General features: G+C 45.4%; 2 protein-coding genes across 5 annotated transcripts in view; one reads left to right on the forward strand and one right to left on the reverse strand.

Moving 5' to 3' along the window:
- The window catches only part of LOC126998365 (zinc transporter ZIP3-like), a 5,845-nt gene extending 2,123 nt beyond the window's left edge, over positions 1-3,722 (forward strand). The window contains exons 2-4 of the mRNA XM_050859896.1: positions 1,075-1,201; positions 1,674-1,910; positions 2,113-3,722. Coding sequence (XP_050715853.1) covers positions 1,082-1,201; positions 1,674-1,910; positions 2,113-2,916 — 1,161 coding nt within the window. The 5' untranslated portion in view covers positions 1,075-1,081 and the 3' untranslated portion in view covers positions 2,917-3,722. The remainder of the gene's footprint in view (positions 1-1,074; positions 1,202-1,673; positions 1,911-2,112) is intronic.
- A 1,701-nt stretch (positions 3,723-5,423) lies between these two features.
- Positions 5,424-22,500, reverse strand: part of LOC126998363 (glutamate receptor ionotropic, kainate 5-like) — a 24,019-nt gene continuing 6,942 nt past the window's right edge. For 2 of the 4 annotated variants that reach the window (XM_050859892.1, XM_050859894.1), the window contains 6 exons: positions 21,855-22,093; positions 20,837-21,021; positions 19,936-20,166; positions 16,951-17,126; positions 7,623-7,818; positions 5,424-6,881 (listed from right to left, as the gene is read on the reverse strand). In XM_050859892.1, the coding sequence (XP_050715849.1) occupies positions 6,693-6,881; positions 7,623-7,818; positions 16,951-17,126; positions 19,936-20,166; positions 20,837-21,021; positions 21,855-22,093 (1,216 nt within the window). In that variant the 3' untranslated portion in view covers positions 5,424-6,692. Of the gene's footprint in view, positions 7,819-16,950; positions 17,127-19,935; positions 20,167-20,836; positions 21,022-21,854; positions 22,094-22,500 lie in introns of those variants that run through there. The other 2 variants (XM_050859893.1, XM_050859895.1) reach the window with 2 other exon arrangements.

Here is a 22,500-nt window from a genome sequence, read left to right on the forward strand (position 1 = left end):
GAGAGAGAGAGAGAGAGAGAGAGAGAGAGAGAGAGAGAGAGAGAGAGAGAGAGAGAGAGAGAGAGAGAGAGAGAGAGAGAGAGAGAGAGAGAGAGAGAGAGAGAGACACACACACACACACACACACACACACACACACACACACACGCAACTTTAAAAAAAACAGGACTGGTAATAAGGAACAAGGACATTAAAAAAACGAACGAATGAAAGGAAAGTGAATGAAAGAAAAGCAATCTCTATCTTCTGTAATCTTGCGTGGTCCAGTTAACCAGTTGCGCTAATCGAAGTGTTACGCTACTGAGAAAGGCTGGGGGAGAGGGCACGAGGAAGGGTGGAATGTATGGGTGAAGGGTTAAGAGGGGTGCAGGGTGAAGGGTGAGAAGGGGTGCAGGGTGAAGGGTGAAGAGGGGTGAAGATGGAAAAGTGAAAAGAGGTGATGGATGAATGGTGAAGAGGGGTGAAGATGGAAGGGTGAAAAGAGGTGAAAGGTGAAGAGGGGTGAAGAGGGAAGGTTAAGGAGATTAGTAAAGTGACTAGACGATTGTGATGCGGAGAAAACAACTGATATAAATTTTCTTATTCTTGTTATAAAAGCTGCAGCAGTGTTATTGGTAGGAACACTGGTAAAGAGCAGCAAAAGCAGGAGCATTACTATTATTATTATTGTTATTATTATTATTATTATTATTATTATCATTATTATTATTATTATTATTATTATTATTATTATTAGTAGTAGTAGTAGTAGTAGTAGTAGTAGTAGTAGTAGTAGTAGTAGTAGTAGCAGTAGTAGTAGTAGTAGTAGTAGTAGTAGTAGCAGTAGTAGTAGTAGTAATAGTAAGATAAGAAATAAAAAACAGATACCGCTTTCTCCTCGCTCCCCCCCCCCCCCCCCACCGGCACACAAACACGCACCCACACTCACACACTCACACACCCAAACACCCAAACCCACCCACACACACACACACACACACACACACACATACACACACACACACACACCTTTATTACCCCCCATCCCACTCTCATCATGCACACACCCACACTCCTCGTCTCGTGCGCCCCCAGAGCCAGGATGTCGCTCAGCCTGGAGGGCACGAAGGCCTTGGTGCTGGTGCTGATGCTGGTGCTCACCCTGGCTGCTAGTCTCCTGCCCCTCTACTTCCGCGACGTGTTGCTGCGCAAACTTAACCAGGTGAGAAATGGCAGTAGTAATGGTGGTGGTGGTGGTTGTGGTGATTTTGGTAGTTTTCTTTCATATTGTCTTCTGCACAATCTGAATACCGTTTTTTCTGTCTTTGTCATATAATTCACTCTGCATCACTGTTCTTCCTCTCTACCGTCCTTCGAATTCTTCAGCTTCAAAATACTGGCCTTGCTTATCTTGTGTTTCAGCGCCAGTATTTCTTTTTTTATCTGTATCATTCTTTCCTCTTTCGTTTTCTTCTTTTAACCCGAAACCTTTCCCACAATACTCGTACACGCTTGCTATCCGTCTCTCCTTCCTTATAGCCTCGATACTTTGATTTCTCAGCTGGGTCTTCATATAATTTTTGTTGTTTTCTGTTTGCTACTCTCCATCCTTCACTTCTCATTCATCGATACAGTCTCTTCCAGACCCTCTCTACACTTCTTTATCACCCTTGCCCTCATCTTCCTGTCCTCAGGCTGGCCTCTCGGTGTGTCTGTGTTTCGGCGCCGGGGTCCTCCTCTCTATTGTGTTTCTTCACCTGCTCCCGGAGACACAAGCCAACTTCCAGTACGCCATGGACGTAGGTTTCATCCATGAGACGTCCTACCCAGTGGCGGAGGTGGCCGTGTTGTCCGGGTTCTTTTTTGTCTACTTCATGGAGGAGATGATCCACGCCTGGGTTGACCACCATACAAAGGTCAAGGAAGTTCAGGTGGGTGATGCACACCTTGAAAATTGGTGTTTGCGTTGGTGTGATCACTTCGTTGTTTGTTCTGTTGGCCAGAGGCATCAAATGAAAACACAAATAACCCCTCGATATTTTGAATAGTGGTGGATGGGACAGGTGTGTAGCAGACTCGTAGTGCAGGGCAGGGAAGGTGTGGGCAGGTGATGAGGTGATTTTGCTTCCACAGGTAATTAGTAAGGGGCCGAAGACGGTGGAGGAGGCGCAGAAGCAGGCGAGAGAGAGGCGATTGTCGTCAAGGAGGCTGTCTGAGGTGCGTGTGAGCACAGCCAGCCGCTCTACGGCCCTGGGCGTGGCGGTGATCAAAGAAGTCAATGGATACCTCAACAACGCCTTCGAGGGGGACGAGGAGGCGGCGGGTCACGAAAAGGGCGGCGAGGGCACGAGTCACTCCATCCACTTCCACCACCGCCACGAGCCCGCCGCGGAGGGCCTGTCGCTGATGGGTACACTCGTAGTGGTGACGGCTCTCTCTTTCCACGGCGTGATGGAGGGCCTCGCCATCGGCCTGGAGGAGAGCACGCGAGACATCTGGACGCTGTTCGCCGCGCTGTGCAGCCACAAAGTGATCCTCGCCTTCAGCATGTCCATGGAGCTGCTGCAGACCGGCATGAAGCTCAAAGCCTTCCTCGTCTCCATCATTATTTTCTCCGTCGCCTCGCCAATCGGAGGCCTCATCGGGGCCCTGGTGGAGGGCCTTTCCACCGAGGAGACAGCGGGGGGGCTGCTGGCACCTACCATGCTGCAGGCGGTGTCCGGCGGCACCATCCTGTATGTCACCTTCTGCGAGGTGCTGGAGCGTGAGAGGACCAAACCCATGAATGGCTTCCTCAAGTTTCTGGCGCTGCTGCTCGGTTTTGGCCTCATGGCGGGGCTGGAGGCTGTGGGCGGCCACGACCACGGCCACGACCATGACCAAGAAAATACCAGCAGTGCCCTGTGTGCCACGGCGCTGCCTACCGTGCCTAGTTAGGTGGAAGACCAGTCTTGGCGGGGCCAGACACCAGCGGGGCGGGGGCAGTGTCCCCTACGCCCCGGGTGTGTGGCCGTCGCGCTAGAGCTTGACTATAATGATACTCTGCTGACATGCCCCTCCGCGCCGCCCGGGGAGCAGCAGGGCCGAGGAGGTCAGGGCGCGACGCGGGGAAGGGAAGTCTGAAGGTTCCGCGTCAACCAATACCGGAGGCAATATTCCGTTTTGTTATCCATCGCAGCCAGTAACAGCCACAGCCAGAGTTGCAGCCAGGGTCACAGTCCCAGCCACAGCCAGAGTCACAGCCGCAACCACAGCCAGGGTCACAGCTGCAGCCACAGCCAGGGTCACAGCTGCAGCCACAGCCAGGGTCACAGCCGCAACCACAGCCAGTCACATCCAGAGTCCCAGTCCCAGCCACAGCACGGGTAACAGCCGCAGCCACAACCAGATTCACAACCAGGGCAGGATCACAGCTGCAGCCACAGCCACAGCCAGGCTCCGCTCCACGTGCTGTCGTCATGCCGTACGTCACTTCGCAGGTCCCATCTGTTTCTCTTGTGTGTAAAGGCTTAGGAATATTTTTCCACCCGGGAAAATAAGAATAGTTATGCTGCAACATTCCACACAGTTACGTACACAGAACTGCTAAAAGTGCACACACAGACATCCACACGCACTTCACGTACTCACAGCTATTGGACGTACACAAACAGGGAAGGTAACATGTATCTATTGTGTATTTTCACCTTTAGAATTATGATCCAACCATATTGTTGAAAAAAAATATACTGCATTATTCTACACATTTTCGTTCACAGCAATGATAACTTTGATACATCCCTTTTAGTCTTTAATAATGTAAATAATCTTATTTAATGTCTTTATATTAGTTTGTGCTTTTCCTATGCCATTTTTTTGTGATTCATAAGGTACGTTTTTTTTTTTTTTTTTTTTTTTGAGAACTTGTAATATTCGCGCTGTGGTCAGCCGCCTGTTGTCACATACAACTTAGACATGAAAACAGGCGTTCGTAGTTGCCCAAAGAGGCAGACTGGCGGTGCAGACAACACCAGACACTGTTCAGGAAAGGTGTTTGCTATAACTGCCACAAGTGTTTAATATATACCAGCAAATTTCCAATGACTTGCAGGTGTCTCTTTGTTATGACAAAACTCATTCTGTATTTTTTATACTGATCTTAAGATAGACGGCAGTGAATAACCAATCAATAATAGTATTTTGTTCTGCTTCTGCCTCTGTTTCGGAAGATGAGGACTCTAAAACGTCAGGTAAAACTATTTCACGTACTGATAGCGACATCAAAGTAGAAGATTGCGTGACGCACAATGATCAAGATTTCGTGGAGTCCAGCACCCAAGAGGCAGTTCCCGGAGTCAGTACTAAGCCCCTGATAGTTTAAACAGCTCAAGGCTTTTGCTAGTGTGCAGGAAACTTAACGAAAGAGGTAACTGATGCAGCTGTATAGAAACGTGACTCTGCAAGAACAAACAGTCTACCTATTAGTGTAGTTCATAGGATAGGATCATCGTCGTCAGGGAGGACTGGCCTTGATTGAGGAAAGAAAAACTGACAATCAACATCAGTTTCTAGGAGGCAGTTTGGGATGCCTGGAGGTGCTGCAGCTACTGGGAAAGGAGGAAAAAGGAAGAGAAGCTGAACAGAAAAAGCAGCAAAGAGACAATAGAATATCTCACCAAATATGTGTTTAGATCAACTTCATGCGAAGATTCATATATATTTACCTCTTCACGTAACAATGTTTATTAGTATAGTGTTAAATAGGAACATCAAGCTTATAATATCATACTTATGTTATCATAAATTACGTAACTACATGGATAAGTAGTTGGGTAGATAAGCATATTCAGAAAACTAGATTGACAGACAGATTGATAGATAGACAAATAGATGGATGGGTAGACAGAGAGATAGAGAGATAGACTGTTAGATAGACAGATAAATAGACAGATAGATAGACATATAGATAGATAGATAGATAGATAGATAGATAGATAGAAAGATAGACATATAGATAGATAGACAGATATATATGAAAGTGGATATTTTGATAGATATATTAATTGGGAGACTTATTCCCTTAACATGTAACATACAATCGGTTTCCTTCTTACAAAACTCTTCCCTAGATGTAGTTATACAAGAAGAAAAATAAACGTATGTTCTATTTCAAGGAAGTGGTTCCGGGAAGATATATACCCAACATATATTTTTTTCTTGATTTGTCAGGTTTATTAGATTATCAAGTCTGCTATTTCTGTGAGGATTATGTGTAATTGTCTAGTTTGCCCGTTCCGTCCAAATATTTTGTTGTTACTTCTTCTGACTTTATTTTCTCCCTTGTTTCTGTTGCGTGGTTAGCTTTGCAGCGTCGCCGTGTGCGTGGGAATGCGTGGAATGATTGGGCGTAAACACTCTTGATCTCACAGCGGGAACAATTTTCCTACACGTAAAAATACACGATGCATGCATGATACCTGCTTGTATGCTCAGGACAGCCGAGCGAACATGAAGTGTGTGTGTGTGTGTGTGTGTGTGTGTGTGTGTGTGTGTGTGTGTGTGTGTGTGTGTGTGTGTGTGTGTGTGTGTGTGTATTGTTTTATCAATAATTTGTATTTTCTATGCGATCAAAATAATACGCAAAGCAATATTTAACAATTTACTCTCATCAACTAATATAAAATCTTAGAACACTCACACACACACACACACACACACACACACACACACACACACACACACACACACACACACACACACACACACACACACTATCATGACCACTCTTACAAGATTAATTGACGTAAATGATCAACAATCGATATAAACATAAAACGAGCTTGTGTCTGGTGCGAGGTACAAGAGCTGAGACACATGTTTTACCCGCAATATGAGTCTAGTAAATAGTACCCTGGTATTATTTATTCATTTATTTATCATTATTTCGCACAACGACGGGAAAACAGAGAGAGAGCAAAAGACACAAAACTAAATAGACACACAAAATATGGTCTCCAAACACATCAAGAGGAAACTAATCAGATGGAAAGATTAACCCCTTGACTACGGATTTCCTACAAGATAACATCACCAAGCTACAGGAATGGAACAAAAAGTGGCTGCTACAATTCAATGAAGAAAAATGTAAAGTCATGCACCTTGGGAGGGGATATCCAGCATACCAACATCACATGGGAAACACTTCACTATCCACCACAGAGGCAGAAAAGGACCTGGGAGTGTACTTTACCAGGCTACCAGTAAAAGCCAAATCCGTGCCATTTGCAGCAGACGGGTTAAGACATGAAGCGTAACGGAAAAAAAAACAATACGATTGGTCGGAGGAAAAGGCAAAACTGGTGACGTCACTACCTGAACCACTCGTGTGTGTGCATGTATGTGTGTACGTATCAACGTTGCCAAATTATCGTACACATCGCATTGCATTTTCGTAGTTTCTGACCGATAACTCAACAAAAAAAACTAAAAACATGAATATTTAACCGTTGCAACTATAACTTTAATTTTCTATCGTTATTTGTGTGGTTACGACGGTCTAGAAGCCTAAAAATGATAAATGCAATGTTCAGAGTACGACAATTTGGCAACGCTGGCACGTATGTATGTACATGTGTTTGTTTCGTTGCAACCTTACGAAAAACTGCTAAGAAGAATATCGAGTGTCAGCAGTTGCGGTGATGGCGGCGGTGAATTACGTCGGAAGAGGCGTTGGATCAAGAAGAGGAAGAAGAGGAGGAGGGATGGAGGGAGAACAGCGGCAGCAGAAAGGAGGAATAAGCCAGCAGGTTCTCCCCCAGCAGGAAGACGAGGGCAATCCCCGCCCCCAGCAACAGCAGGAAGAAGGCGCCCTGCAGGTGGTTGATGCTCAAGACTAACGCTCTCTGCTGCCCGCCGCCTGAAGCCTTGATAAAATAAAAGCGTTGTAATACAAAAATATGTTTGTTGTTTCTGTGTTGAACGGGGTAACTAAACAAACTCTAAAGGTAAAAGTAAACATTTCTTCCCCTTCTTCTCTTTTCACATTATTACTCTTCCTTCTGTTTCGCGTTTTCCATCTTCTCTCACTCCTCATCTCTACCTTTACAATCTTCTCCTTGCACCAGACACTTATGCCTCTCCCTTTCTCTCTCTCCTTTACCTCCACCTTTTCTCCCTCTCATCCCTTAACTTAGCTCATTCTCTTCTTCTAGTAGACACACAAACTTCTCTCTCTCATCATCTCTTCACTTAGCTATCCCTTCAACTTTTCTCGGTTTTTCCTTACCTCTTTCTTCTCTTTCTCTTGCAGAAACACATCCTTCTCCTCCTTCTTCCTTTCTTCCTCCCTCACGTCCTCCAGTTCCTTCTCTATCTCACTTACGCCCTCTTCGCCTAGCTGAAACACATCCTCCTTCTCTTTCCTCCTTTATTATTTCCTCCTCCTAGTTCTTTATAATCTCCTTTCGTTTCTCCTCACCCAGAAAAAATTAATCATCCTCCAGTTCCTTCTCTATCTCACTTACTCCCTCTTCGCCTAGCTGAAACACATCCTCCTCCTCCTTGTTCTCTGTATCTCCTTTCCTTCCTCCTCACCCAGAAGAAATGAATCATCCTCTTTCTCATTTCTCCCTCCCTTATCTACTCCTCCTTTTTATCGCACTTACCTCCTCCTTGTCCAGCAGAAACGAATCCTCCTCCTTCTCTCCTCGCCCTCCCGCCGCTTCCCGCTTCAGCACCGCCTCCAGCCTCGCCTTCTTCATGGACGTCTCAAAGAGCTCGATCAGCCAGTGGTCCACCAGCCCCGCCTCCACCAGGCTGTCGTGGATCCTGTCCATCGGCGGCAGGAACGGCAGCCCCTTCCTGTGGGTGTAAGAGGTGGTGGTGGTGATGGTGGTGGTGGGTGCTGGTTGTGGTTGTGAGTAGTGGTGAGAGAGAAAGAAGGACAAGGAAAGGGGAAAATAAATAGATAAAGAGAGATATAGAGAAAGAGGAGGTAAGTAAATATAAAAAAGACCTAATAGATGGTAAGGGAGTGGTTGTGAGGGTATCATCTTGGAGGTGATGGTTGGGGTTGTGGGTGTTGATGGTGGTGGTAGTTGCTGTTGTTGTTAGTGGTAGTAGTGGCGGTGTTGGTGGTAGTGGTGGTGGTTTTGGAAGAATGAGAAGGGAAGAAGGACTAAAGGGGCTCTCACACATTCCCGGTCCCGGTCGCGACCGTCCCCGATGACTCCCGATAAGCCGATCGGAATAATCCCCCGGTCTACCGGCGGCAGACCTGCTGCACATGGACGAGCAAACACTTTCTTTGCATTTTCATATATTTATAATTACCTCATAAATAGCTTCATACCTAAATTCATTCGTGTGCATAAAACTCTCTCTCTCTCTCTCTCTCTCTCTCTCTCTCTATATATATATATATATATATATATATATATATATATATATATATATATATATATATATATATATGTATATATATATATATATATATATATATATATATATATATATATATATATATATATATATATATATATATATATATATATATATATATATATATATATATATATATATATATATATATATATATTTATATTTTTTTCTCTCTTTTATCCCTCGCTAATCCCCAGGTCAGACACAGGTGTTCACTCGCGGTCGACCGCCGGTCTGCCGCCGGTCTGCACCGCCGATATCTTTGAAAATTTTAAAGTTGCCCGGCGGTGGTCGGCTGCGTCTACGGTCCTCAGGGTCGACCGGCGGTCGACCGGCGGTCTGCCACCGACAACCCCCGATCTTACAGCCGGTCGACCGGCGACCGGCTTATCGGGAGTCATCGGGGACGGTCGCGACCGGGACCGGGAATGTGTGAGAGTTTTCGGAAAGGGCTGGGAGGAGGTTAGGCGACTGAGAACGAGTAAAAGGAGACGAAAACTTTGATTCTGGGGGACTGGGGGAAGGAAAAAGAGGAAAAAGAGGTGCGATAAAAGGAAACCGGAAAGCTAGAAACAGAAACGTAAGAATCTGGAAAAAGAGGAACGAGGTAAAGAGAAAAGAAGGAGGAAGAGAGGGCTGAAAGGAGACGTGATGATCATGGAAAGAGGACCGAGGAAAGAAGAATGACATAACAAAATAAGGTGAATTGAGAACTGAAAGGATTGAGACATGAGAATTAGGAAAAAGGAAAGGGGAAAGAGGACGAAGATAAAAATGGAGTGAACAGAGTATTGGAAGACTGGGGAAAGATAATGATGGCAGAAGAAGGACTGATGGAAAAATAACACTCCCACATACACGCAAGTCTTAGCCATTTTTCGGCCACATCTTTGGATTCTTTTTAGGAGCAGCGAGTAGCGGGCTTTCTTTTATTGTTGTTTCCTTTTTTGTGTGCCCTTGAGCTGTCTCCTTTGCTGTAAAAAAAAAAAAAATCCCTACACGTCTTTACACGCACAAAAACACCCCCTGGAAAACCAATAACAAAAAAAATACAGAAAAAGAACATAAGAAAATTAACTCCCTCATACGCATAAATATCTTAGCATCTACCACAACGCCACTCAACGCTTACAAAAACACCCTCCATGGAAAACACGTGAAAAAAAAGGAAAAAGGGCAGAAAAAATAGGTACACAGGGATAAGACAAGGATATAAGGGGACCACAAGAAGCTAGACTGTCTGTACATGTCTCTTGCACACCCCTAACAGCACCTCCCTGGGAAATTAATGGAAAAATAAGGAAATAGAGGTGAGGGAAAAGAAACACCCTCACAAACACACAAGTCTCGCAACCCCTACACACCTCCACACCCACAACAATACCTTCCTGAAAACTAGTGGAAATAATAAGGAAAAAGATTGAGGAGAAAGAAACGCCATCACACACACCCCTCAAGGCCATATTTTTAAACATTTCGGTGTCAAGATAGAAACATTTGACAAGACTATCGTAGGAGGCATTTCTAAGAGTAGTTTTAGGACGCTGGTGGTAGTCTGACAAAACATCTACACCAGCGGCTCTTAACGTGGGGGTCGTGACCCCCTGGGGGGTTGTTTGGGGTTTCTCGAGGGGTCACGGAGGGTTTTGGAGAAAGTCTATTATTTCATGTATTTGAGGTGACCAGCTGCTAAAGACATCAACCACAACCAGGCAGTGCTGCCGTTTTGGAACGAAAGTACCAGATTTGGTACTTTTGGGCTGTACGGCTTCTACAAGATCTTGTACAAAATAGAGATGGTATTTTTGTTCTATACATTGTGGAAATGAAATGAATAGTCTCGTAAGCAAGGCTGGCAGTACGGTACGGTACGGATTTTTTAACCGTACTCCATACCTGAAAAAAATACCATACCGTAATTTCGTACCATACCTCCAGCTATTTTTCCGTACCGTACAATACGGCAAAAATACCGTACCATAATTTCGTACTGTTATCGTACCATCAGGAGAATATATATACATACATAAAATAAATGTTTAAAAAAAATAATTAGGGCACGTCGATAAATTTGAAAAGGCACATTTACAAAGTGACTATACATGTATCAGGCCTCCTAAATATAGCCTTCCAGGCGCTAATGAGCAGGAAAGTATAAAAAATCTAAGGTTCGGAATTTTGATAATTTTTCCGTAATTGTATCATACCGTGCCGCACATTAGGAAAAAATATCGTACCGTAATTCCGTATCGTACTTTTTATCAAAATTTCAACCGTACCGTACCGTAGTGCCAGCCTTGGCGAAGAGGCTGTAGAGTGTAGAGAATAGGAGTCAGTGCAGGGTAGATGAACAGTATAGACATATATATGTAGGCTGGAAGATATATAATTCTTTGTGTTATGGAAACGATGTACACCCCGACATACTAGACGGAATATTTAGAAACAGACTGTTCGCTACTTTTAATTTTGTGTTGAGTGCGGGAATGGCAGCAAAATCTGGAATTGTTGGAACAGTTATTGTGCTTCTGTGTTGTTTGTATGCCATACGTAACACATTAGACTGAATAATGAATATGCGCGAGGTGCACTGAACCCGGCGCGGCCAATCAACAAACAAACGCAACCCAACGACAACACTTTCTGGCGGAAGTCAACATTTTCAAGGCTTTTGGGAGGTTAGACACTACAATAAATCTTGCTCCTCTGTCGCACAAGATCGCTCAGTATTTTCTCCAAACACATTTTAAGGGATATTTTTCCTTTACTATCCTATTACACTATTTCATATCACTAAGTCTACATTACCTTATTCTCTCTCTCTCTCTCTCTCTCTCTCTCTCTCTCTCTCTCTCTCTCTCTCTCTCTCTCTCTCTCTCTCTCTCTCTCTCTCTCTCTCTCTCTCTCTCTCTCTCTGCTTAGTCATATGAAGTAAATAAACAAATAGATGAAGGAAACATCGCATTCCACACAACACGAATCGCCCGTCACATCGGCGGGTCATCAGATTTTTTTTATTAATCCACCGGACCAATGCTCCGGAAGGCAGGAAACTGTAAGGATTCAAGGTCTGAGGCAAACCATCTCCCAAGGCCCTGAGGTTACCCCCGTGTTTCCAAGAGTTATTAGTGACACACACACACACACACACACACACACACAAAGACAAATAGAGGCCTTTTGAATGAGCGCCCCCACCTCTAGACTCGCCCCCGTGCAATGTCAACTCCAGGCTCCCTAAAACCAACTGACGAAATACGAGGTGACGTGTCAAATCGCCGCCTCTTCACTGTACGACTCAACACTGAGTGTGAGGAGCAGCTTGGATGGCCAACACTACAACCGACGTGACAGTAGTGCGGGAGTACTTCGCGGCCCTGCGGCGCGTGCGGGTCATGAAGTGTGGGGAGCTCGTGGAGCTGCTGGACTCTGGCCGAGGACGTCTTGCCGGAAGGTTCCGTTACGTCCCACCCTCCCAGAAACATTCCTTCAGGCTGTCCCCCGGGCAGGGCGTGCAGCTGTGGGTGAGGGTGCGTCCCCCGCACTACCTCTACTGCCCGCGCGAGGCGTGCCCCGACACCATGGTGCACGCCGTGGTGCTCTACCGGGGCCTGGACGGAGAGTACTGCTTCTTTGACAGCAACTTTGCCATCAGCCCGACCCCCGAGGTGATGGCGGCCGTGACCCGCTCCGGCACGAGTCTCGTTCGCTGCCGTCTGGAGCGGCCCGGCATCCAAGGCGTGGGCGTCAGCACGTGCCAGTACTACTGTCTGGCTTTCATGAGCTTCATCGTGCAGCACCCCAACCTGTCCACCAGGAGGCTCATCAGGAAGTTTGTCAAGTCCATGCGGCCACAGCGAGACGTGAAGGCGGTGCGTCTCAGCCGGGAGATTTTTGACGAGGCGGGCATCGTCAGGGACTTTGAGAGCGCCGGAGTGCCCGTTCATGGGTGCTACCAGCCCACCGCCGTGCCTACGACCGTGTATGGGCGCTACCAACCTAATACCGTACCTACGGCCATACATAGGTACTGCCAGCCTGCCAGCGTCAGAAAGCGGGAGAGTGACGAGGGCAGGCCTATGAAGAGGCAGCGTATAGTAAACGGCTACCTGAAGACGCAGGAGCAGAATAGGTCCCTGCCGTCGCCCATACATGGGGAATGCCAGCCTGGCAGTATCTTGAGGCGGAAGCGTAGCTGGAGGAAGCATATGAAGAGGTGGAGTAAGGTAAACAGCTATCTGAAGAAGCAGGAACAGGACAGATCGCTACTTAACAATGAAAGCGAGTTTTGGCCCTCTTGGGTAGTCCAGAAAGATGCTGGTTGTCACGGGCCCCCACCACTCCATGACAACCAAAACAGCCCCAGTCATGACACGGACATACTACAAAGAGTAAATGTCATACCTAGGTACTCCTGCACACAAAGAAACTGCAGAGTCTATATAGGCTTGACCACCATGACTTTTCCGCGCGTCACATCTCACCGTGAACTGATGCAAAGTGTTTGCTTAGCCTTGGCTCTGTCTCCTTCACCAGAGAAGGAATAAAAACAGAAAGATCGCACCTTCTCCGCACCCCATATCTCACCGTGAAGGAACGAATGCAAAGTGTTTCTTAACCATCCGGCAACAGTTTGGTTTACTTTACGGGGAGCGTCTGCAGACCTGTCGGCTTGAAGTGAACTCTTCCAGTGACCTTTGCAACGCTGCAGTTCTTAAAGAAGGTGTAAACTATAACGGCTGAGATAGCAGTGGCAAGGATATTGTTGATTCTATTACTTTTATGTCTCCTTCTTCTTCCTTTTCTTATTTATCTTCTTCTTTCTTATCATCTTCATCTTCTGCTCCTTCTTTTTCTTTGCATCTCTTTCTCCTTCTTCTTCTTCTTCTTCTTCTTCTTCTTCATGTACTTCTACTTTTACTTCCTCTTCTTCTTTTTCTTCTTCTTTTTCATCTTTTTCTTCTTTTCTTTTTCTTTTTCTTCTTCTTTTATAACAGTAAAGGAGACAGCTTAAGGGCACAAAAAAAATCCAAAAGGCCCGCAAGGGGCACGTATGGCAGCCATAGTGTGTCTCTTCAGAGGAGGAAAGGCCACGTTAATTAGCTGTGGGGGGACGACCTTTGTTGTATCTGATCTGAGAAACTCTGGGGCTCTCCGGAAATTCTTCCACGTAAGGCTTGTTGGAACGACGTCCTCAGCTGCGCCAAGCAACGACGCGAAAGCGAAACAACAGAAATACAAATCTTCCAAGAGCTTAACTTTTCCTTGCTATGTTTTTTACGCAGCTCTTGAGGCTCGTCCGTTAACCTCGGGAGGAAGAGAAATATGAAATATTGTTACATCACGACCATTATGAAGTAAATTGCCGGAAATTTTGTCAAGTGCTATTGATGGGCCCTTTTAATATAGAGGGACGTGAGGCGTTGGGGAAGCTGGGCTTTGGACGAAGGGCGACGGACGAGGGGCAAAGTGCGAGGGGCGGCGAGGGACGAGGGGCAAAGTGCGAGGGGCGGCGAGGGACGAGGGGCAAAGTGCGAGGGGCGGCGAGGGACGAGGGGCAAAGTGCGAGGGACGGCGGGAGTCGTCGGATAGAAATGTCACGGGGTAAAGGGAAGGCGCCGGGGAGCGAGGGGTGCGGGGTGGCGGTGCCCAGGTACGCAGTAAGTGCTGTAATATAAATATAAATTTTTCGGAAGCCCATTTCTGCTTTATTTTGCAGTGTCTTCCTACCTCCGTGGTACAGGGTTCGAATCCCGGCCAGGGCAGTCGGCGTGAAGCTCCCTTAGCTGTTCATCCTCACTTTCGGGCTGGTCGATAAATGGGTACCTGGGGAAACCTGGGGAAGGTAAACTGTGGTAACTCAGATGTCACACTGGCCCTGTGTCCCGGAGCAATGGGTTCGTACCCACCACAGACTCAAGGGCCAATGCAACGGAGATGAGCACCAAGGCCACTCGCAACTAGAGCGTATGCTCGCCTCTTAACATTTATGTTCGTGCCTATAGGCTTGTAATGAGAACTTTTATTCAACAATCATTTTATCACCGCTGGAAGAGCAGTGAATTTATATGTATGAATAAATTTGTATGTATGTATTTCATGTTTTTTCTTTTTTTAATGGTTGCACCAGCTTACCACGAAAAACTAGAAATTTAAACAGTGGTAAACCCAGTAATGTTTGTCTCTGCGTAATAATTGAATCTGTGGTCTCAGCTGTGTTGTGACCAGGGTTCCGACTTGCCCCTCTTGATTATTGGTCACAAAATTACCATATTTACATCTTTAATGGTATAGATGCTTATGGCATCAGAAATAACTTAAGCCACTACTAATGGAGTACTAGTAAAAAAAAAAAGATATTAAATGTCTTTTATTATTTAAAGCATTCTCTGCGGATGGGTTGGTAACCCTCGTTTCAAAATGATATGTTAGGCTGCTGCGAATACCAAAGTTTGCGGCCACGATGCGTATCACCGCGGTACAGATCGTATAATCACTATTACACCGACGAAGAAGCAGGAATACGGTCAAGTTCCCTCGGCAGCCAAAACTGCCACCACAGCGCCGCTGCCCGTGCTGCTGCCACGCGTCCTTGTGTCATATCTCGTAAGGCGTTACATTTATGTCCTGCCATGCACTTCGTTAGTGTTCAACACCTTCAGAACCCCAAGAGGAGATAGATTTACATTTTTATAGGTATGTAGACCAGTAAATAATGTTTTATTTACTCAATCTGGAAAGTTTTGTTCTCATTTGGTACTTTTTACTGGTACAATCTGGTACTACTTCTCAAAACTGAGTGGCAACACTGCAACCAGGCAATCACTCAGATCATGGCCACGGTGGGAGATTGTATGTGCCTCGCTCCTGCTCAAATGCGACTCCCAATGCGCTTTGTCTTCCAGTTTCACACAACGAGGGAGCAAGGTAGCTACTGTAATTATTGTTTCGAGGAATATTGGATTTCATTTAATGAATTTAGGAATACTAGGATATTATTTTGCAGTTAGGAATACTAAGTTATTATTTTGCATTTAAGAAAACTAAGCTTTTATTTTGTAGTAACTTTTTTTTGCTTAAGAAAAATTAATATACCTCTCGTGAACAATTTTATTTATCAAAGATGAGTTTTTAATGGATACCGTGCTATATTGGTTATTGTCTGGCCCAATGTATAAGTGTTTATAAGTGGAAAAAGCTTGATGGTCTGTACTGTTTTAGCACTTGTGGGGGATTTGTGGCATTTTTCAAGGTCTTTTATTTGTAACATTTTCAATAAATCAGGATCTTCATATAGTTAGTTATGTTTTACCAGAGGTGGGCAAGTGCGGTACTTAGTGCGGTAGTGCGGAAGTACCACATCATAAAAAAAGTACCGCACTACCGCAAAATTTCTGAAAATACCGCACTACCGCCGACCGCACTAAAAAATCCTGCGGTACTTTTTTGCAGTACTTTGAAAACTATCGAAGACAACATTTGCAGCGCGGCATGCTCACAGAAATGTTTTTTTTACAGTGAATCAGACTTAGTCAGTCAATCGGTATCAGTCATCAGAATCAGTGATTCAATCATTCTGACTTTTCAGTTATTGTTCAAAATCAAATACTAAATAGAAAGACTAAACTACTCACTACGAGCCTTCTTTAACCCGCGCGGTGCCGGCCATTTCAACCCCGGACCCGTCAGTGGTGCCGGCCTATTTTTCACTGTACTATTTTAAGCATGTTTCCTTTGTTTGGATAGCCAGGACAAGCACTGAAATATTTTTTTTATTTTGACTACCGCTACCGCATTACCGCACACCTTGGGTAGGCGGTGGCCGAACTGATAGCGTACTGGGCCCACATTCACCGCGTGATGGACGACGCGGGTTCGAATCCCCACGCTACCACTCGGATTTTTCAGTCACCGCCGAGTGGCTTAAAACTACCCACATGCTGTCCTGAAGACCACCCATCAACCCGGACTCTAGAGGAAGCCGTCCAAGCGAATCAAGAACGAGTTCCGGGGGGCAGCATGAGCCAATGCAAGATGGCGCCACTATAAACACTCGCCTGCGCCAGAGCGGGCTGGGCCGACCATCAGGCCCCACCTGGAAGAAGCCTTGGGCCGACCATCAGGCCCCACCAGGAAGATGCCTACCGGCGCAACAGGCAACGACGTAAAAAAAAAAAGAAAAAAAAAAAAACACCGCGTACCACACAAAAAGAAAAAAAATAAGACCGCACTACCGCAACCGCACTACTCCGGAAAAAGTACCGCACTACCGCAAACGCACTACTGATTTTTCAGTACCGCGCCCACCTCTATCAGTTTTACGTTACCTTTACGCAAAGTTCACCATTACAATACAAATATAGGGTCACTGTAATGCCCTGGAGAGTCTCAGGGGGTAAGACGATGAAAAAGGTTAAGAACCACTGATCTGCACCAACCATTAGCACGAAAAAAAGACTCATAGGGACTCGATTAATCTTCTTTTTGGTCTTATCATCCCCTACACACCACAACACCCAAAGCAACACCCTTCCCTCCCTCGCAGTCCCTCACCTGACGCCCCAGCCCGTGGAGCCCGGCACGAACTCCTCTCTGCCCATGTGGATCGGCGTGACGCCCTGCAGAGTGGTGTACTGAGAGGCAACGATCGTCTTGATGTAGTACTTCCAGGTGAAGAAAGCGTGGCGGCCCTTCAGCACGAGTGGCATCTGATCCTCCACGTCCAGCACCTGTAAGAGGTGTTAGAGAGGAATAGAGAGATAGACACAGAGATAGGTAGATAGAGACAGATTGACAGACAGATAAACAGATAGATAGACAGACATATAGATAGATAGATAGGTAGGTAGATAGTAAGATGGATAGACAGATAGATAGATAGATAGATAGATAGATAGATAGATAAATAAATAAATAGATACATACATACAAACATTCATACATTCATACATACATAAACAAAAGTAGATAGTGAGATGGAAGAAAGGAAATAAGAAAAAAAAGACGAAGTAAATGGTAAGAGGGTATATAAGGTGCAGGTTGAGAGGTGTGTGAGTGGGGTCTTGGAACAGGGGGTGAGGTATTGCTGAGCGTGTGTGTGCGTGTGCGTGCGTTTGCGTGCGTGTGTGTGTGTGTGTGTGTGTGTGTGTGTGTGTGTGTGTGTGTGTGTGTGTGCGTGTGTGTGTGTGTGTGTGTGTGCGTGCGTGCGTGTGTGTGTGTGTGTGTGTGTGTGTGTGTGTGTGTGGTGCTATTATTATTACCCCGTGAACAAATTCTATAAACAATATCATTAAACAAATTCCAGCAAAAGTTGTATGTAAATTATTTCTTTTTTCTTTTTTTTACAACAATGGAGACGGCTCAAGTGCAACTGAAAGTGTAGAAAAAAAGCCCGCTACTCACCGCTTCCATAATAGACAAAAGTAAAGAGTGCCCATGGCCACAAGAGAGGTCAATTTCGGGTGGAGAGGTGTCTTTACGCTGCTTAGGACGTGGATATATCTTGTGGGGTGAATACATAGGAAAAAATGTGAACAAAGAGGCGGGGAGAGAGGGGTACTTCCAAAAGAGATCCGGCTTAGGGACTCAAAAAGGCTAAAATCGGCACTGCCTCAAGAGAAGGCATCACCTGCAACTATGCAAGAGGGTACTGGCTTGTCCTGCGGTGGAAGGGTTCCGGTTCAGGCAGCCAGTGCTTCCAGCCTCCAAAGCGTTTCTCAGGACGGTGTCAGAAAACATTCCTCCATCAAACGAGCATGCTTTGGTAAGATCATCATACAGAAACTTGTCCGCGTCAGCCACAGCCATGAGGACGGCTGAGTGGAACCCTTTGTGACTGTAGCACAGGGGCGTATTGGGCGAGGAATCGTCCTCTCAGGATACAGGACTTGCTCCGTATGACCCGCCTCCTCCTCTGCCTTTTCTTCTTCCGTTGCAGTAATTGCACAGCCAGCCCTAATATGGTTTCGTGGACGTCTAGGCCTCACATCAACTTGAGCAGCTTCAGTTGGTGGTCGGATAGGTAGTTCAAGGCTTCCAGGCTGATGTAGTCCGTGTTGCTGGGTGATGGGCTGCACTGGGAAGACGGTGTCGCCGCCACTGGGGTGCTTTTATGGGTTTTGGGCGTGATTCGCGGCAAATCGTACGCAATCGTCCTAAATCGTACGGGAAGCCTCTGACGAAGGAAATGGTGCTGACGAAGAGGCAACCGGGAAGCTTCCGTTGGCACCATTTCTACCGTATATTTTATCTTTTCGTTTGTTATTGTCTAGACCTTATGTTATTATTGTACTTGTCATCCGCGCGTGCCATTGGTTACATACAAACTCAAGATAGTTCAAGCGAATGGCCAAACATCTTGCTATAGCGGTGGGGAGGCTGATGAGTTTTACGGAGTTCAGTCAATTATGAACAGAGGACGATTCATTACATTATGACTGAGGGTGAATTCCCTGTTTGTTGCTTGCGTGTAGAGTGAAATGAAATAAGGAAAGAAGCATTATGAGAACAGTAGTAGTTAGTGCAAGGAGAAGAAGGAGGAGGAGGAGGAGGAATATACATAGGAATATACATAGGAAGAACAGACACTAAAAGACCTGGCGGTCTATGGCGAGGGTGTCTGTCTACTACCGCTACTACTAGTAATCTACGTGTGATAGGACAGGATAGAATAGATAAAGGCTCCTCCCCACCAACCTCTCCCTCCGGCAACGTGCCGGCAGGAAATAGAAGAGAACACCATGTGCCTTTAAGGAAGAAAGGGACATGGAAACTTTACAGTAAAGAAAGAAATAAGAGGAAATTACTACCCTGAACCCCGGAGAAGGAGGAGGAGTAGGAAAAGAAAGAAGAGGAAGGGAAAGGGAGGAAGAGGCGGAGGAGGAGGAGGAGGATGGATGTATAGAGGGTGGGCAAGAGAGACGAGTTGAGTGGGGAGAGGTCAGTAAGTGGGGTTGTTTGCCTAACAAGAAGGTCAAAGTGATGAAATAATACCATGGAGATTTTCAGTTCCAGAAAAGGGAAAGGCAAAGGAAGGAAAGGCAAGGAGTTGAGGTGGCAGAAGTAACTGGGATTGTTTTCGTATATATATATATATATATATATATATATATATATATATATATATATATATATATATATATATATATATATATATATATATATATATATATATATATATATATATATATATATATATATATATATATATATATATATATATATATATATATATATATATATATATATATATATATATATATATATATATATATATATATATATATATATATATATATATATATATATATATATATATATATATATATATATAAATAGAATGTGTGTGTAAGTGTTTGTGTGTTTTGGTGACAGGATAAAAAAGAATCATAAGAAAAATCAAGAAAAAAGAGAATCAAACTGACACAAAGAATCAGAACCAACTCAGTACAAACATTAACCTCACACTCACTTCTCATCTACTTCAACCCTCCCTTCCCTCCCCTCATTACACGCCTCCCAACCCTCACCAACCCGTACCTGTAGAGTCTTGAACATATTCTGCACTTCGGGGTTCAGGTTAAGCTTGAACCAGTCCCAGCCGAGTCCAAAGCCGGGTTCGATCCCCCAGCTGGCGCCCCGGACTCTGAGGAGCTGCTTGAGGGTGTCGATGGGCGGCGGCGTGGTGGGGACGGAGAGGTGGGCGATGAGGGAGGAGCGGTAGGAGGCGGTCATGAGGATGCAGAACAGCCACCACCACCCCACCAGCATCTGGGAGGAAGAGTCGGAGAGAGAGAGGGAGAGAGAGAGAGAGAGAGAGTTCGTGGTTGATCCTGTGGCTGTGTGTGTGAGTGTGCTTTTGTTTTGTGCGTGTTAGTGTTATGTATACACCTCTGCCTGTCTATTTGCTTACTATACACCCTTATCTACCTATCTCCCATATACCGTTAATTTATACTTGCTAATACACACATATACACCGTAACCTGCCCTTGGACCATACACTACATATACTTGTCTACTACTATACCTGTCTATCTACTGCCTGTTTACTGCTACCTGTCTCATTAACCGTACCTTTATACCTACTAATAATCACACACACTCCCTTACCTTTCCTTGCCTTACCTTACCTGTCCAGAATTTAGCCTCTCCATAAACCGTACCTTTATACCTACTAATAATCACACACACTCCCTTACCTTTCCTTGCCTTACCTTACCTGTCCAGAATTTAGCCTCTCCATAAACCATACCTTTATACCTACTAATAATTACGCACACTCCTTTGTTTTACCTTTCCTTACCTTACCCGTCCAGAATTTAGCCTCTCCATAAGCCATACACTTCACAACCCACCAAACTCACCACACTTACTCACTCTTACCTATCCACTGACCACTACCACCCCTCCACCACCTCTCCACTATCCACACACACACCTGCCCATGGGTAGTGTCGGGCATCTTCATCACGGGGTCCTCCAGCAGTATGCCAAACGCCTGAAGAAGGGAGTTAGTGAGGGAAGGTGAGAGGTCCCCGGAGAACCACGCCCACACCTTCTGCAGCGCCCACAGGAAGACGCCGGCCACTATGGTGATGAAGAGGAGGGCCAACCACACGGTGTCTATATAGGAGAGAGAGGGAAGAGTTGGGAAAATGGTGGTAGAGGGAAGAGTGAGAGATGGGGGAGTTAGAATATGGGTGAAAAGGAGATATATATGTGATGGGAGAGTCAAGAGTTGGGTGAAGGATGGGTGAGGAAGGGAAGAATTAGATGGATGAAAGAAGTGTGGTTTGAAGTCGGAACGTGAAAGTAGGAATATGGGAGAAAGAGTTAGATGATGGATGCAAAAGGAAACTGAGTGACGCTTTGGAGAGGAGATGCAGGTAAAGAGAGAGGCTGCAAGGTAAGAAAGGGGCAAGAAGGTTTTAAGAAGACGATTGAGAAAGGAAAAAAAGAGACGAGAAAACAGATACTACCGGAAGAAGGGAATAAGTAAATTGCAGAAGAAAGATGAAAGATTAGAGGTGAGAAAACGGATAATATCGGAAGAAGGGAAGGAAGGAAGAAATTACAGAAAGTGTGGGAGAGAGAGAGAGAGAGAGAGAGAGAGAGAGAGAGAGAGAGAGAGAGAGAGAGAGAGAGAGAGAGAGAGAGAGAGAGAGAGAGAGAGAGAGAGAGAGAGAGAGAGAGAGAGAGAGAGAGAGAGAGAGAGAGAAAGGTAACGTAATCCACAACAACCCAACACAAACAACACGGACAAACAAACACATTACAAACACAACATAAACAAACACAACACAAAACAACAACAAAAAAACCACAAACACAACACAACAACACAAGCACAACCATAATTATACAACCACGAAAATAAACCCAAAATCAACCATCCAGTATCACACAACATGCAACACTAACACAGACAAACAAACAAACAAAAGAATAACACCCACCGTTGAAGGGCCGCACTAGAGCCAGTTGCCGCGGGAGAGGTCGAGGCTTGCGGGTAATCATGACGAAGGGCTCATTGGTGTAGATCCTCGTGAAGTCGATGACCTGTTTACGCGCGAAGGACCAGAAGAGCATCATCGACACGTCCGCCTCCTCAGCCTCCAGCGTGCCCACCATACCCGTCCACAAGCCGTTCACCTGCGTCCCCCATTGCTCATCTTTAGGCGGGCGAACCACGTACCTGTGAGAGAGTATGATGGTGAGGAAGAAGATATGAAGAAGAGTAGGCAGAGGCAAGAGATGAGTGGCAGAAGAAGAATAACCAAGGAGAGAGGAAAGTGTGGAAGCGTGAAAAGTTGGCAGAGGTACATAAGAAGGAAGGAAAGGAGAGACGCGGGAAGAAACAGAGATTAGAGAGTGAAGGAAGAAAATGAAGGAGAGATGAATAGGGAGAGAAGAGGGTAAAGAGGGAAAGATATGAAGAGGGAAAACAACAACAACGATGGGAGAAGAATGAAGAAGCTAGAGGTTGTTAGAAGTAAGAAATAGGATAGGAGAGACGGAAAGAAGCAAAGAGAAGGACACGGTGAAGGAAGGAAATGGAAGAAGAGAGTAAAGAAGGAAAGATATGAAGAGAAGGGAACAACA

Source organism: Eriocheir sinensis, chromosome 14, assembly GCF_024679095.1.
Source record: "Eriocheir sinensis breed Jianghai 21 chromosome 14, ASM2467909v1, whole genome shotgun sequence".
NCBI lineage: Eukaryota > Metazoa > Arthropoda > Malacostraca > Decapoda > Varunidae > Eriocheir > Eriocheir sinensis.